The sequence below is a fragment of the Rhopilema esculentum genome, chromosome 21 (assembly GCF_057945365.1).
Source record: "Rhopilema esculentum isolate cy_ngs chromosome 21, ASM5794536v1, whole genome shotgun sequence".
Classification (NCBI taxonomy): Eukaryota; Metazoa; Cnidaria; class Scyphozoa; order Rhizostomeae; family Rhizostomatidae; genus Rhopilema; species Rhopilema esculentum.
In genome coordinates this window covers 5,776,561-5,792,952 of record NC_142835.1, presented here as the reverse complement: position 1 = coordinate 5,792,952, position 16,392 = coordinate 5,776,561, and the positions used below count along the sequence as shown (strand labels likewise).

The 16,392-nt window shown below is 36.2% G+C and overlaps 1 protein-coding gene across 1 annotated transcript in view; it reads right to left on the bottom strand.

Moving 5' to 3' along the window:
• Positions 1-241: 241 nt before the first annotated feature.
• The window catches only part of LOC135684834 (cohesin subunit SA-2), a 28,920-nt gene continuing 12,769 nt past the window's right edge, over positions 242-16,392 (bottom strand). The window contains exons 20-44 of the mRNA XM_089114865.1: positions 15,999-16,099; positions 15,612-15,704; positions 15,168-15,257; positions 14,759-14,818; positions 14,293-14,361; positions 13,905-13,979; positions 13,383-13,456; positions 12,824-12,908; positions 12,211-12,291; positions 11,736-11,828; positions 11,264-11,321; positions 10,425-10,550; positions 9,888-10,012; positions 8,965-9,066; positions 8,128-8,196; positions 7,585-7,667; positions 7,195-7,338; positions 6,488-6,618; positions 5,936-6,031; positions 5,124-5,362; positions 4,020-4,081; positions 3,401-3,493; positions 3,069-3,147; positions 2,092-2,187; positions 242-1,533 (exon numbers count right to left, since the gene is read on the bottom strand). Of these exons, the coding sequence (XP_088970991.1) occupies positions 1,504-1,533; positions 2,092-2,187; positions 3,069-3,147; positions 3,401-3,493; positions 4,020-4,081; positions 5,124-5,362; positions 5,936-6,031; positions 6,488-6,618; positions 7,195-7,338; positions 7,585-7,667; positions 8,128-8,196; positions 8,965-9,066; positions 9,888-10,012; positions 10,425-10,550; positions 11,264-11,321; positions 11,736-11,828; positions 12,211-12,291; positions 12,824-12,908; positions 13,383-13,456; positions 13,905-13,979; positions 14,293-14,361; positions 14,759-14,818; positions 15,168-15,257; positions 15,612-15,704; positions 15,999-16,099 (2,354 nt within the window). The 3' untranslated portion in view covers positions 242-1,503. The remainder of the gene's footprint in view (positions 1,534-2,091; positions 2,188-3,068; positions 3,148-3,400; positions 3,494-4,019; positions 4,082-5,123; positions 5,363-5,935; positions 6,032-6,487; positions 6,619-7,194; positions 7,339-7,584; positions 7,668-8,127; positions 8,197-8,964; positions 9,067-9,887; positions 10,013-10,424; positions 10,551-11,263; positions 11,322-11,735; positions 11,829-12,210; positions 12,292-12,823; positions 12,909-13,382; positions 13,457-13,904; positions 13,980-14,292; positions 14,362-14,758; positions 14,819-15,167; positions 15,258-15,611; positions 15,705-15,998; positions 16,100-16,392) is intronic.

The following is a 16,392-nucleotide window of genomic DNA, read 5'->3' as shown; positions in this document are numbered from 1 at the left end:
AAAATAGTTGGAACATCACAATACTCACGTTGAAAATGGAAAACCCTAGAATTTAACAACCTTCGCAAGTTATCAATGCTGTTGCTACAACCTCCCCCCCCCTAAAATGTTGATTCCTTTATAAATTATGTTTATGCGCCCTTTCCAAAGTGGAAAATATTCAATTTCATTCAAGGTTCCATTCTCGTACCATAGCAACCAGAGAGGTAGCCAGGCATGCAACAGAAAACAAAACAATGTCTTCTAAACAATAAAAATTTATAACGTATCTCACATAAATTTTACAAACAGTGGAAAAATAAACTCATGTTTATTAATAGCACAAACTACATTAAAATGCGCAACATTGGCAAAATATTGATTTTGGAATTAACTTGCTCTCAGGGAGCGAAGATTTGAAAACAAAACTGAACAACACTTAATGCATAGAGAAGAGGCTTAATGAAAAGAGAAGAGGCTTAATGAAAAGAGAAGAGGCTTTAACGATTGAAATTAATAAAAGGCATAGAGAAGGAAATCTGACGACCTAAAGTAAGTGAACTTCAAATTGACTGACTGCGAGAAGGTTGGTGACTATATATATATTGGGTTCTTGGAAACATTTCTGCACCTATGTCGTTTAAATGGGGTTAAAATACGTGGAGGTAAAAAAATTGTAAAGTTATAATGCTTATTCGAGAGCACCTTTATCGAGAGCACCTTTATCGATGGTGAACTAGATAGTCATTTTATACCGTTTAATGGCAAAGTTGTGGCACCTTTAAAAACTGAGTTGCGAATAAAAACTTTAAACAAAGACTGAGGCATTCCTAAGACGAAGAAAATACGCATATCTATCATTTGAAAAATTCAGCCTCGTACGAATTCAATCTCGCTTGTGGGAATTTACTGCTCGTGGGGTTTGTTTGTCCAAAGTCACAGCTATGAACGTGAAATAGTAAGCCTAATGAATGAATTCCTAGAATCAGGTTTTAACGCAGGAAGATATGATATCAATTAGACTTTCTAGGTATAAGACTGCGTGAATCGGGGAAGATATGGCAAATGTAAGAGGGGAAATTGCAAACGGGAGTTCAAACTCTGCTTAAAATCTGTCACGCATCTCTTATCCAGATATTACAGAAAGCGGTGGCCTAAAAAACAAAGTCATAAACATAAAAACTGTCATTGGGTATGGAAGGGCAGATTTACATATCTTGAAAGTTCAAATAGGTCTAGATGAATCAGTTCGTATGACATTGCCACTTGAATCAGTCTATGTTGCGCAGCATTTGCGTCAATGATCAACATGAATTCAACTCTGCAAATTCACTTAAGTTTAAAAGACGCCTTTTCCCTTTGTAAGGATATGTATCTTGTGACCGGCAATAGGAAGAGCCCTTCAAATTGTTCTTGCATTGTACAATGCCAACAAGCCGTTGTTTATCTCCGGTAAACCAGTAACTGTGGCGCTTCTCTTTAAAACCCAAATTCAATACAAGTGCATCAGAAAGTCCTTGCTTTTTACAACAGAGAAGGCAGATCTGACTCTTGCTGTTTAAAATTAGAAAAAAAGTAATATTACAAAAAATAAGCAAATTAGTAACAGATGGCTAGCGAAAAGTAACACACAATAATTGTTTTGGATCAATATCAGAGCTGCATAATTAAAGAAGGAGATCGGCAGATACAAAAGTGGCTCATCGGTCAATCACCATTAGCCAATCAAAAAGCGTGTGAGTGGAATCACACTCACTGATTGGTCCATTCTTGATTGAAAGATGGCTTACTGCCCTTCAGTATCTGTCGATCACCTTTAACAACAAATCGAAAGGCCTAATATTTTGAGAAAAGATACTCAAATAAGTATAGAAAGGTACATGGCCCTTAAGTGCAACGGCCTCCTTTACGGATACAGGGTGCCAGTCAATGATACTGACATCATATTTAGTGTTCATTAAATAAGTTATCTCGATTAAAGACAAGGAACTAAATAAACAGTTCCAAAAGATGTCGGTAAAAATCTCACCTTATTCGTTAACACACAAATTCCGTAGATAATTTCAAAGAACTTCAACAGAGTATTTTAAAAAATATAAAAAGAATAGTCACCGAGCTTGTTTCTCCTTGAGGAGTACCTTCCGATGACTCAAAAAGATCGGTTGGAAAATCTCGTTTTTGTCTTTTACTAATCAGTGTTACGGGTGTCTAGAAGAAAGGAAAACTTTTGATAAAAATCTTGAAACGTGACTGAATTAAAACCGTCTATACAAAAGTTTCTATGAGAACACGGAAAGGCTAAGGGGAACAATATGTAAAATGAAAACTGAAATTTCTCAAATTTCAGTACTGTCAAGTAAGTGTCTAATGGTCGCATTGCGCCTGAAATTCATAGCAAAGACTTAAAACCCTTCTGCTCTACGCAGCAAAGTGTTGCAATTACAACTTCGAGAAAACTCGTGACAGATCGGTTGACATAATCTTCATATTATCTCTATAGCTTTCAGTATTTTTCATATACTGTTTTGGGTTCTATTTAATTCCTTTTATCGTTGGCTTGGAATAACTGTATAACACCAAAATTATCTACATTGATTACGCATCGTCATGACTTTTAAAATTTAGTAACAAATCCCACACTACATGCTTACATTGTAACAGCAATTCGAAGAAGGAAATGAAAATAATGCTTAAATTTTTAGCGCTCTTCTTAGAAGGAAGTTGAAAAATATCGTAAAAAACAGGAAGATTTCTCTCTCGACAAATGTTTATCTTTCAAATGCATTCTTTTTTATCTTTTATCGCTCTGTCTGTAAAAGAAAAATTCCTGAAAGGCCTAATTGTTTTTATTCATTATTACCCCGAACCCAGGGGCGTTAAAAACAGGAGGTTCGTTGGACGGGACAAATCCCGAAAATTAGAAAAAATCCCGTCCGGTAAGAAATTAGGCCTTTCAGTTCGCTTATTCTTAATGGGCCCACACATTCTGATGTCCCTTTCTTAACCAACATAATTAATCGGGTTGACAAATGCCTAGCATAGCATTATTATCAAGAAAGTGAAAGAGACACTAAAACAAAGCATCTTACCACACTCTTGTTGCTCGCTTCCCCTGTGCTTTCATCTCCAGTCACATTTTCGTTCTCGTCCTCAGATAGATCATCTCGACTAGAAAGCAAAATACGAAATAACTTTAAGCTAAATTTACTTAAAATTGAGACAAGGTCTCTTAAAACAAGTTTAACGTCCATGGATACAGAAGCAAAGGACGTATTTTTTGTTACGTTTATCACACGAATGCATTCGGAAATGTGGTGTTCAAATGCAGGGCTATGCTGAATTTCTTGCTCAGAACAGTATTAATGGCATATCATGCAAAGCGTAGAAGCTAAACTTGTCGAGAAAAAATAATGCAATTAACCTTCTTTTTGCAGGCGTCAATTTGTCATCTGAACCTGGCGTCGCTGTCGGCACCCCTTTACCATCTGACAATAACGCTTTGTGACTGTTGGGCCTTCAAAGAATACAAAGATAAAACGCACCAAAGAAAAACACATTCAAGGCACGGGCTTTCTAGGGCTAAAGATTGGTAGCAAATGACTCAAAGACTTCGAGAAATCAAGATAACAAAAGTTAATGTTGAATGATGGTAAGCGAATGATGTGACATACTTTTTACAGAAAAATACATGAAGCATTCTGCGTTTGCTTCTACATTGGCCTACTCTTCGTTCTAATTATTAAAACTCACATATTACAAAAAGCGTTCTATTTTGTAATCGCTAAATGTTTTCCAAATTGCATTAAATTCTTACGTTGAAGGCACTATGCCCTGATGCGTTTTGGTGGTCACTTAAATTCTCATTGGTTTGATAATTCAATAACCCAATGTTATTCGACCGCGAATAGAGAGAAAGAAGAAATCACATTGATGTAACTGACCAATAAAATAAAAATTTACTTAAAATGAAGACTGATTTAGAAAAACAAACAATCAGATCACAGACGTTGATAATAATTACGAGTTTCATAAACACCTACTTTTCAAAATCTGAGTCAGTACTTTGGCTTTCAGGGGTCTTCTCCACTAATTGTGCAATTTTCTACAAACATGAACGGATACTTCATGAACAAATAAGGCCTACATTTAGCCAGTAGATTGCACAGCACTTGATTTCGTATAGACAGAGCTTTAAACGGTTTGGGAACATAGAACAAGAAGAATCTGAGATGCTATAAAGACTCTTTAAATATTCAAGCTTGCGTGCTGTACAATTTAATAAAATAAATTAGTTAAATTTTCCTAGTACTTAAAATCCTATTTTTATTATGTGTCGCTACTCTAAGTATTACGACATGATCGTATGGCGATCGCATTGCGCGTGCAACTCAGAGTAATGACTAAGAATCGCCCTGTTCTACACTTTAGAGCGAAGATTGAAGCAAGAATTGAATGCCTAACATTGTATAGTAACATGAAAGACCGGATAAAAAAGTTTACTACACAGTAAAAAAGTGAGTTTTTAGGCCAGGACAGTAAACTCCCGATATTTCAAACGTTTAAGGGAAAACTAAATTGGTTCGAATTATCGGAGAGTCGTGTTAGCAGAAACTTGGTGACAATGATGATCTTTCACGAGATAATGTCGTGCCACGACGTTCTCAAAATCATACAAGGGTCAAATGGTATCAATTGAAGGCAAATGGATTTTTTCACATGCACATGCATAAATATTATCCGTCCAGCAGTGGTATCAGGGCATTGAATGACGAAAAGGTAGTGACAAGGATCAAACGGGAGAGATGACGGGCGGCGTATTGACCAATTAGAACCTGGAAGTTGCCAGAATGTAAAATTAGAGCGGGTTCATGTAAATGGAAAGGGAGGAGAAGGTCTTTTTTTCATCTCAGGGATTGGACTTCATCTATTTCGTGACTGAAACTTTGTTTCAACAGAAAGAGATCAATCTCTCGTTTAGAATAGTCAGCAGCGCAGAGGTTGTGACATGCCTTTAACACAACCAGAGATCTTAAACTTTGTTTCAATATTACAGCATCTATTACAGCAAAGACCCGTAAAAAACTATTGTCATTACCCAACACTAGCATTTAACCTTCTCACTCTCATTCAAAGGAGCAACTTACTTTAAAAGGAGTTTCTTTTCTTGGTCTACCACGCGGTCGGCGAGGACTGCTGATCGGCTGCTTTTCAGCAGATTTGTTCTGTGGTGCGTTGCTGGGTGTCTTAGCTTTCCTTTGTAGCGTGTTGGCTGTCTCATCCTCGGAAGAATCGGCATCTGCAAGCCTACTCTTGTTGTTTGACTGATCTCCTTTGTGATTTGTCGCTTTCTTAGCTGTTAACCAATTGCCAGGCCTGTTCGGTTCTAAGGGACAAAAGAATCAGTTAGCAGAAGAAATGGAGATAGATCTTGTATGAAATAGTGCAGGTTTTATCTTCCATTCAAAGATATCATTGTTACTGAAACGCTCTGATTATATGTATAAATTTAAAGGTCCGTTGCTATCCACTGCAGATACTTATAATAAACTTGTAATAAACTGAGAAAAACAATAAACTTGGTTCAGTAATAGGATTATATTTTGCCTCTTACAACTTCCAGATATTTGGAGAACAGGTAATTGACAAAAACACAGTGATTTTCTTTCGTGAGCTGCGATAACATCGTTATCTCCAAAAGAAAACACAAATAAAAAAGAAACCCTCTTTCTCACTTTTGGTACCAACTGACTCTAGAAAATCGACTAGATTTTTTGCAACGAAGCACTGCATTGTTTCAGTATCTAAACGCTTTGAGAATACCTAATGGGTATTCATCGACAATGTGCATTGTCGTATCTGATCATCAACCACATATATAGCTTAAAATATTAATTTGTGGGGAGATACACAAGAAGATAATTCAAGCATGTCTAAAGTGAAACGTTTGGTGCAATACCTTTACTCATACTGAGCTTCTTTTTGGCTCTTCCACGTCCACCCCGTCCGGTCGGCTTTCGGCCTAAAGTTGGTTGAACTACACCTTGCATTGCCTCTGGAAAAGACGATACGGGTGGTGACCATTGGAATGTAAGGCAATTTATAAAATACAGAAAACCAGTAATACAAATAATCATCTCAGGGCTGTATCAAGAATTAGAGTTCTAGCACGCAGGGGGTTCCAGAATGTACACGGAAAGTGTTTTGATGCCAAAAAGAAGCAAAATCGACAAAGAGGTCAAAGACGAGATTTACTAAGAATTATTAACACCAACACTGTCATCTAAGGGTTTTTTCAAAAATGTTGCATGTCAAAGACGTGATATCTGGTAAAACCGCCTTGACAAGAACGCGCGAAGAAAACCGATAAATTTTTGTTTTGGCCTACAAAGATAGGATAAATTAATAGTCAAACAAACCAAATCACTGGCATATATCGAAATGTTGGTTGTTAGTTTTGAAGAAAAAGAGCAGGATTTGATGAAAGTGTGACCAAGCGAATGGTCAGTACCGTGGTTTTCTTCTGTGACAACAACATCAACTTCTTTTGCGTGCAATCCGTTCTTATACATTGTCAGTGGCACCCATACGTCACCAGATTTATCCAGGTAATCCTTTGCCCGCTCCTCAAAAAATGGTAGCCTGCAAGGATAGTAAAGGTACTTTAGTGATCAAATCAAAATAAAGTTTTATAATTAAGGATTTTCGTTTCTGGTAAGGTTCTTAGCTTCAAGAATAACTAAAGACACCTTTAGGCTCTAATAACACACCTAAACACAGGCGAAACACAGGCGAAACACGGGCGAAACACGGGCGAAACACGGGCGAAACACAGGCGAAACACAGAAGAAAGGAACACAGAAGTAACACATAAGAAAGGAACACAGAAGAAACACAGATGAGTTGCATAAAAGAAAAGAGCTAAATTGTGGCAATCTTTTCTAATGCTGTAAGCTGTTATTCAGCGTGTTCTTGGGAAATTCTTAAACCCAATTTGTAGTTTCTAGCAACAATTACTTACAACATGTAGCTCCAGATCTGACAAAAATAACATTACACAACCGTAACATATTACACACTCAGCTAGATTATTTGAGAAAGAAGAACAAGTCTCAGTCAGAATCTATCAGTTGTATAATATCCTTATGTAAATTGTGGAGCCCTAGACGTGTTTTGAACTCTACATGCAATACAAATACAGTTTGAATACGAACTTACACTCCATGCTTCCCCGTGCGATCTTGAGCAGCAAGCCGAAAGATGAGTTCGTGCAGAACTTCAAAAAAAGCTAGATTCCTAGGCACCACTTCGTTCGTAGCTTCGTCAAATTCTGGATGAGCCAAAGCATACAAAATACCATCTCTGCGAGAAAAATAATGTCATCATTGTCATGATATTCTAAACAACAGTGGTTACCATGGAGTTTAATGTCAGTTACTGTTGCGAATAGCATGAAGGGAACAAAGAGATTCAAAATACCATAAGAGATCTAGCGATAACCAGAGCTCTGTGGATAATTGGTACATAAAATCCTTCGTTATTGCTTCAAGTCTTAACAGTTTTTAATGTTGTAGAGAGAATCGTGTACATAAAGAAGGTTTTTGGTACCTGTGTAATGTCAATGAACATTTTCTCGATTGATCCGATTTTATGTTTACACCTTGAAGAAGGGCAAATCTTCTAGCAAGGTCCTGGAAATACAACAAAAACGTATCTTGTTGACGATTGATGATTGCAAATTGTTCAAAATTGCTTAGAACATTTACACAATGCGATGTATAAAGATAAAATATGAGTATAAAGAAGTCCAGGAAATATAAAAGTTTGCATAAAGCAGTTATTAAACCAAAACAACAACCTTCTGGCAAAATCTTAGAAAGATTACGGGTAACATCATCGATCATTTGCTTTACAATTAAATTATACATTGAATGGACAAATAGAAAAACGTTCTTGTCATATAGGCACATGCATGTGGCAAAATAGAAGATTATTAATTAGTTGAAATTTGGTTCAAACAAAATTTTAAGCAAGAAGGCTCTTATAAAATACGATTTCTAATGTCCTAAATCTAGAATTCTCCTATATATACCACCAATTTTTAAAGCAAAAACTGCGGTTTAAATCTGGAATACAAGATAGAATTCTTACTTTCAAAGCATGAAATCCTTCAGAGGAAGTTTCAGTTCCACCGCTTTCTTCTCGTAAGACCTCGAAAGCCTTAAAACAGAATCACATTGGTTTCAATATTGCAACACAATCAATGGATATAAAAAAACACATTATTCGTAACTGCTTATAATCGTTTATAAAAAAAAACAAGCTATAGTCACACAATAGACTTTATCACTATAGATTATCACACGAAAGTCAGTACTCCTCGGGTTTATTCGAATGGCTCTAAGAAAATCGCATCCTATCTGTTTAGGGAACTTCGTGTTTTATAGATAATGAGTGCTTTACCGAACTGTCATACAGTGCTTGATGCCGTATAAGCAGAATTGTACATGCTCTGGTGCACAGAACACGACGGTTCAAAGATGAAACTGGGTGTTTCCACCAATTTGTTTACTGGGTTTGTTGATTTATAGAGAAATGTACCTTGAGAATATTTTCGCAAGAGTTTTAGTCTAGGAACTGTACGCGTAACTTTGAAAAAATCCTCAAGTAACAGAGAAAGAAAAGCATAGTCAAGATTTTCGATCGTATTCCCTGACAATCTTCCTTGCAAAACAAAAACGTTGACAAACAAGATTCGCACCAAGCGGCTAATGGCACATCTTGTAAGCATCAGGCCAATCAAAGCCGGAAAATTAAACAGATTTGAAAACACAGGAAAAATGGAACCATTTTACTTAAATTTATTAAAAATAACAAGCAACTTTGGAAGGCAATAGCGGCAGCGATTTCGGTAACGTTTTCGGTAACGTTTTCAACGACTGTTAATACAATAACAACATAAGAAGATAAATCTACTGTAGTACGTACCTGTTGCAGGCTGAGTAAGAGCGTCTTGGCAAAAGCAATTGCATTGATTTCCTTGACTTTGTTCATTGTGTGTTTGATGATATCTGAGTAGCCAGAATAGGCCTATGGGAATAAGGAGAGTTGGTGGCAAAGCTGGCGCGAGAGGAAGAAGAGACTGCGAAGGCATAATGGACGAGGAACAGGTGAGATAAATATCCCTGGAGTGTACAGCAAAATTGGAAATTATAACAGATTATAACAGATAACAGAAATTCGGTACTCATTGTCGTAAGAATAATTTTGATACCATAATCTTGATAATTCAAAAGTTTAGATTTCTGACCAAAGGGAAATTGAGTAGTGTTTGTTGATTAACTCACTATTCAGGATTCAATGCACTTAATACAAGACTTGAATGACAAGATGTGGTGAAGATTGTTCCGTTCGATTGTCATATCATCCAAGCAAAATGCTGTGCAATTAAGGTTTCCAAATAGCTGGTGAACTTTGAGATTCCACTCTCAAAATAACATTCTTCGCTTTCTAGACTTTTTCTGAAGCTCTTTCCAAAGGATTTCATTGCTAAAGAATCTCTAAAATACCTAGGTATCTGCCTTTAAACATGTTCCAGTTCTCGGAATTTATCCTTTGGTTGTGCAAAGGAAAATGGGCACTCTGTTTAATGCAAACTTGGGAAAAAATCTACCGCGCGACTACGATTCTCTCGCGTTACTTTCGATCCACACATGGAAATAAATTCCGCTTATGTTTTGATCATTAATTTAATATGGGTAGCTTCTGATGAAAAGGCTTTAGTAAGCCATGTTTCCGCCTTTCTGACTCACTGTATGCAATACAAAGGGCTGGTTTATCTCTATTTATTCGTAATTAATGAAGGCTCATCATCAATCCGTAAAAAAATTACTAAAATTCTAAGGACCTACCCGAATTAGCTGCGCGAAAACTGGAGCGGCTAATTTCATGTCAAAGATGTTGAAAGCTATCAGCTTGCAGAAGGCTGCCAACACTGTTCGTTTCTGGTTGAGTTCTTGTGCCTTGAAATCATCGCCTAACGATGAAAAAAAGAAGGATAATAATTATTTTCTAATAATTGGGGCATGCTTCGTTAGTCGATCATGAGCATAGGAGTCATATCACAGAAGGTGTTAGCGCCTTACAACTACACCGCTCTGTTGATTCCGCATGCTAAAACAAGAATCGGTTCTCGCTTCGTGTTTTCAGGGAGACTAAGTGTTTGATTTATTCCATACATACCTTTGATTATCACTAAAATTTCGAATTAGCATTAGATTTAAATTCACAAAAACAATCACTGCTCTAGCCTACTGACAGTTCAAATAATTTAGCTCAGTGTTTGTCAGCTGCAGGAAACGGTGTAAGTATTTGATACCAAAAGTAGTCAAAGATCTTTTAAAATGCACACAGATCAACAAACTGGTTGCAACATGCATGACACATACCTTCATCGACGTCGTCAAAGTCATTTTCATCGTCAATATCGGCAAACACGTGAGCCATTGTGAAGTCTCTCAACCGCACCTGGACACTCATTTCCGCCTCATAAACCAATGTTCTTAAAAGAGGAGCTAAAGCAAAAGAAATCGAGAATTTTGTAAGGTACATGGCGACAAGAAAACTACTACCAGAACATTTCATTTAATTTTTTTTCAAAAATCTTTACACATGAATTCCCTATCAGCTATAATACAAATAAAATAAACTACTTCTATTACATTTACTTCTTTAATATATTTAAAATAAACGTGTTGCTGTTCTACCTAGGGATCGTGTTTTGTTTAGGGAATTTATTAACTTTGCAGGAATCCTTTCAAGTTTCTTTTAAACATGGAAATTGTGTGGCTCATTCTGATGTTTCTTGGAATCTCATTCCATGTTTTGGCCTCAGAATTAAAGAAACTTCCCTTTGAGAATTCCAAATTTTTCCTTGGGATGTCAATATCAAGCTGAACAGGGCAATGGAATACAATGAAAAGGAGGGCCAAAATGTAGACACGGTCCTGGTACCGGGTCAGACAGAGTGAAAACAACAAACTAACAACTGACTATCCTTTATACAGGAATTTGAAATTGGGTAGCAAGATTACCCTCGACAGAAAATGAAATAAAATAACAATGAATAAATCTATAGAAGTATATTATATAGAAGCCAATGGCTTAGAATCTTTCGCACCAATAAATTTCAGTAAAAATTGAAGATTAAAATATCGGAAAAAAGTAGATGCAAACAAGATTTAGAAACGCTTGCAAAAAAGTAGAAATTCTAAAGAATAATTCTCACATGTGTTATTCAGCTGATTGGCAAAGAAAACGAGTAAATCAGAGAAGATCAGGAATGCCTAGAAAATAAAACAATTTGTTTTACGTGCATTCAACAGAAACAAACGTGCACATCTTAAATAAATGTAGACAAAGTTTGGTTTTCTTGGACAAATATTGAAACATTTAGATGATGCAGCATCAAAAAGTGAAAATATGATCACAAAATGGCATCACTGATCATAAAATGTCATAACAGAACAAACAACAAAAATAACACTTTGAAATTTTATAATAAAGGATCACAGCCTTTGTGTTTACGTAGCATTATAATGAGATAAATAATCTTGGAAATAGTCAGTCAATTCAAACAGTGGAAATCGATTCTTTTTCATCGATTTTTCTCAATTTTATTACACTTCACCTAAAGCCATGCAAGAAATATTCTTAACATACACCCCAGTCCAATCCAGTCTAAATGTTTTGAATTATACCTCAGTTTTGATCACGTCGCTGCTGTACTGCACAAGCTGGTCCAGATGAGACATAAACGCGTAGAGCCTTTTTCGTAAGGCCTTGAGCTCACTCTACAAAAAACCGTATACTAATTTGGAAACAGTCTAATGATCAAAGAGCAACAGTCATTTTTACTAAAAAAAGAGTGCTGATGAACAAATAAAAATCTACCATAAGAAATTATTTCTGCCTACTAGACATTACTTGGTATAAAAAGCTAAATTCCAAACATTTTTCCTTAATCTTTAAACAACAAAAAATATATGCCTAGTAAAATTGTGACAGGTTTATGACTAAATAACATTCTTGCTAATTCAACATAGCAATTGGTTGATTTTCCTACACCCAGCTTGTTCAACAATTTGGTTGCAAATACAAACATTACCAGTTCTCTTATATAGAATAAAACGCTATCTTATACATCATCCCATCTGTTTGGTTACTGTGACAAACCTTTGATGGCTTATTTGGATCAAGTTCTGCCAAACTCCATAGCAAGGATGTATGCATACAGTTCAATGACAGTCGCAATACCTGCAGTGAACAAAACAAGGCAAAAATGAGAACGCTATTGTAGGTGATAGCTTGCGTATCTTGTTAAAAAGGGGGACTTATCTATTATTTGCGTATCTTAGAATGCCCTTGTCTATTATTTTTTATAAAAATGTCATGCAAATGTTATCAGAAAATTTTGCTTGCAGCTTCGAAAGTTTTATTAGCTAATCAAAAGGTCCTCATCTTCATCAGAATCACCAGGATCAATTAATAACCCTGGAACATCTTTGAAACAAATTTCCACTGACTTTGAAGGTGCACAAGAAAATCTTTACATAGGCCTTATTCAATGCACACGATCTTATCACCATCATACCCGTCAAAAGACCCACTAACTGCGTTTCTTTTCTTTGCTTTACATCAAAGGTTAAAGAGGGGGCTTAATAGAAAGGGGGGCTTAATAGAAAGAAGGACTTAATAGAGGGGGGCTTGATAGAGCTTTACGGTATTTTGTCAACAAGAAAAGTCTTTAGAAGACTAGCAAAGCCAAAGGGAGCCTGACCATACTTACATCATCGTCCACAGAATCTTTTGTGCCTTGATCGATGATTCCATGGAGGTCTTTTTGCAGGGCCCACCCTCTTAAGTCGTGCGCCCTACAGATACGTAAAATAGAAGAATCGTGTTATAATGAATGAGAACAAGAATCTTGTTATTCAGATGCGAAAGCTTTTGAGAATGGAATGCAAAATGTACATTTATCACTTAAAAGGGAACACAACTTGGAATGGCTGGGTATAACAAAACACATCGTGAACAGTTTGCCAAACGAACACACTCTTTCCTGGGAAAATAGCAACAAAATGTAGACATTTGAATAAAATAATTAATATATGATTGAATTCAGGCACAAAAGGAAGTAAAAGGAAATTGTTCTAGAAGTCATTGGAGATCTACCAGATTTGAACAATGTTTCTTTTGTAACTTAAACATTGCATGGCATACTTCTGGCTTTTGTTGAAAATACTATTGATTGAGACTACTAATGGAAAGATCTATCCTTTCCAAACTGAACAAAAAATGAATCTCAAGGCTACTTGAGGCTACAAAACATAATGATGCAAACATACTTGTAAAGGGCAGCAATCCGCTTCAAGCTGACAAGAACATTGTAGTATTCTTGCTCCTCTTTGTCCTCAACCTCCTGACGATGAAGGAACTTTTTGTTTTAAAGAAACGACGAAGAAACTACCTATTTGTTTTGCGGTTAATATAAATTAACAATATGGGTACAGTGTTACTGCGAAAAAATGCCGGGAACGATCTTTCAATTTGTTTTGCTTACAAAATTCAGTGATGTTGAGCGCTACTGATTTATTATTGTTTGATGGAGATATAAACTGCTTAGTGAAACATTAAACTTGCCCAGTGTTCTTAGTGATGTTGGGAGTTGCCACATAGAATATTCGTTAGGTGCTCCTCAGACGAAAGTTCCATTTATTTGGCTTGGATTTACGTTTAAAGAGACAGTAGTGATTACTATATGGGATAAAGAAGAGGCTTTACTGTAAATAGAATACCCTTCAGGCCTACACTGGAAACAAGGTTCTATATACCGATGTTAAGTTAGTAATAGCAGAGATTCTTCTTACCGATGGAATGCCAGATGAAATGCTTGACTGGAACTTTTCGACAACTTGGTCAACTATGCGGTGCCTCGCAAGTTCCTGAAGTAGATATTAGACACCAATAAATTCATGTTAAAATTTCATCATTCCTAAACAAAATACTAATGAATCCCTCAATGAACATCACCTCAGCCCATCAGCATTTGACCATCAAATGAGCTTACCCTCTCTACTTTCTTAGATGAGACCCGTAGACTGATACCAAACTATTACAATAAATCTTATACTAAGCAATTGCACTGTAATATTGGCACGCTCCTGTTTGCAATCCATTGGCAAATACCAGGAGACTATGGTACGAATACAGACAATCCTTTAAACAAATATCGTGAAGACCATTTAAAATTCATACCGCAGTTTGCTGAATGATGAGATCGTTATCTGTTAAGAACTGGAGAGTCTTTGAGCAGGTTTCCAAAAGCTACGAGTAAAGGGATAGTCATTTTCATGGGTTTCTGAACAAGTTATTCGGTGAATAATTTTTCCTGATTCTTAGAAACAGTGATTTATACTAAAAGCCAATCATTTTTTAGTATAAGTTACTATCGAAAATAACAGAGAATTTCTAAACGCGGACAACTCTAAATAGCAAACACCTTCAAACAACAGGCAAATGTATTTGTCCCAAAATGTCTTTATAGAAACAAACACCTCCTTACAACTGAAAGCAAGTCTGGTCACAAAGACGTCAAATGTACAGAAGTTTTCATAATTAACCAAACTGTGTTCCTTCTCTTCATGAAATTTTACGTACTGTAATCCTCAACACACTGAAGTACTGGCGTCACGATATTCCAGAACATTTAATATACATGTACCTTTTCATCTCCATGCTTTAAGACAATGTTTTCCAAGTGGCCAAGAAGATCTTCAAGGTGCTACAAAAACAGGGTTCAAGGGTAAACAAGCTTTATATTGTCCAATCGAAAGGCTCTAGGTATTTTTTCTAGGTATGAATTTTAAGGAGCACGATAGATTCGTAAGCCAAATTCGACGTACTTTTACATGAGCAGCAAACACTTTAAGATTCAAAAGTCAATTACAGCTTAACATTCTACTGTATTACCTAGAACTTCATCAAGGAAAAAGGGGAGCAGAAAAAGGGCTTTAAGTTTTTCGGTATTATCTAGAATTTCATCAAAGGGGAAGGCACGATGGAGAATCTCAATGTAACAATGGCAAAGGAATGTTTTATCTATTTTGATAGAATTAGCTGCTTTGCCATACCTTGAGAAGCCGCTTCTCAGCATAGAGCTCAAGTTCGAAGCATTGAGGAATAGCAATTAAATTTGTTGTCTTGTGAACATCCGCTTCGAACTATAACAAATATTAACTTATCAAAAGCATACAATGACAAAAGATTCACCACTGATGCAAGATTGCTTACTTCATAGGTATACGTAAAGGAAGTTAATATCATTCAAATCGATAAAATGGAAACATGGCGAAGTACTGATATGTGGAAAGATGCAAACACTTTCTAATGAACAGGCTGGCAAAACAACAAACCAGTTAAAACGTACGTCATTCATATATGAAAAGATTTAATAATGATTGGTCATAGTTAATACTAATAACTTCAAAAGATGTATACTAATCAATATTTTGCTACTTTAGTGTCGTTGTGTCTAACATTAGTTCAAATCATAAGAGCGAGGACAAATACCATACCTTGGCAAGAAGGTGAGGGAGTACAGTCATAAAATGGCTACTCAGAGTGTGTCTTTCTTCGATCAAAAGCCTCTTTTCTCTAGCACTTGCCGTCTAAAAAACATAAATGGCCTTGAGTGATCAATCGTGTACTGTTTTCATACGAGACACCAAAAAGTGCACATCGACAAAGAGACACCAACAAATTCAGCTTCTGCACCCTTGTTCTATTCTGTTCGGCTTCTCGGATAGATCACACGGATTTATACATGTTCGGAACGGGTACCACATTTATTGATCTGTACAATCAAATCATGCTGTAATTAACATCCTGTAAGTTCCAGATTAAGCATAAGATTTTTTTATGGTGATTATTTGCCAAAAAAAGAAAATTTTTGCTATGGAAACCTTTTTGACAACTCTTCCGGACGGGCCATGACCAAGAGCAGCTTGTTTGCATGAAGCTGCCATAATTTCTATCAATGCTGTCTCACCGGCGTCATCAAGCTCTGGTAGAAAACAAAATGGGAAGTGCAATGAGCAAGGTTGATTGAGGAAGCGACTGCTATTAGAAAAAAGTAGAGCTAACGACTGCAATGTATATATCATGAAAGAACGAACGATCATGACGCTACGTTGTATTTTATCATATTTACTAGGGAATTACCAATAAGTGAAATGTAACGTTTGTTTCTTTATAATCGCGTTCTGTTTACTTCTCAATGGATTATAGTTGGATTTGATATCTACATCTCGTCGTAAATGTTGGAAATTGAGGACGCAGGATGTTCCGTGTATCTCT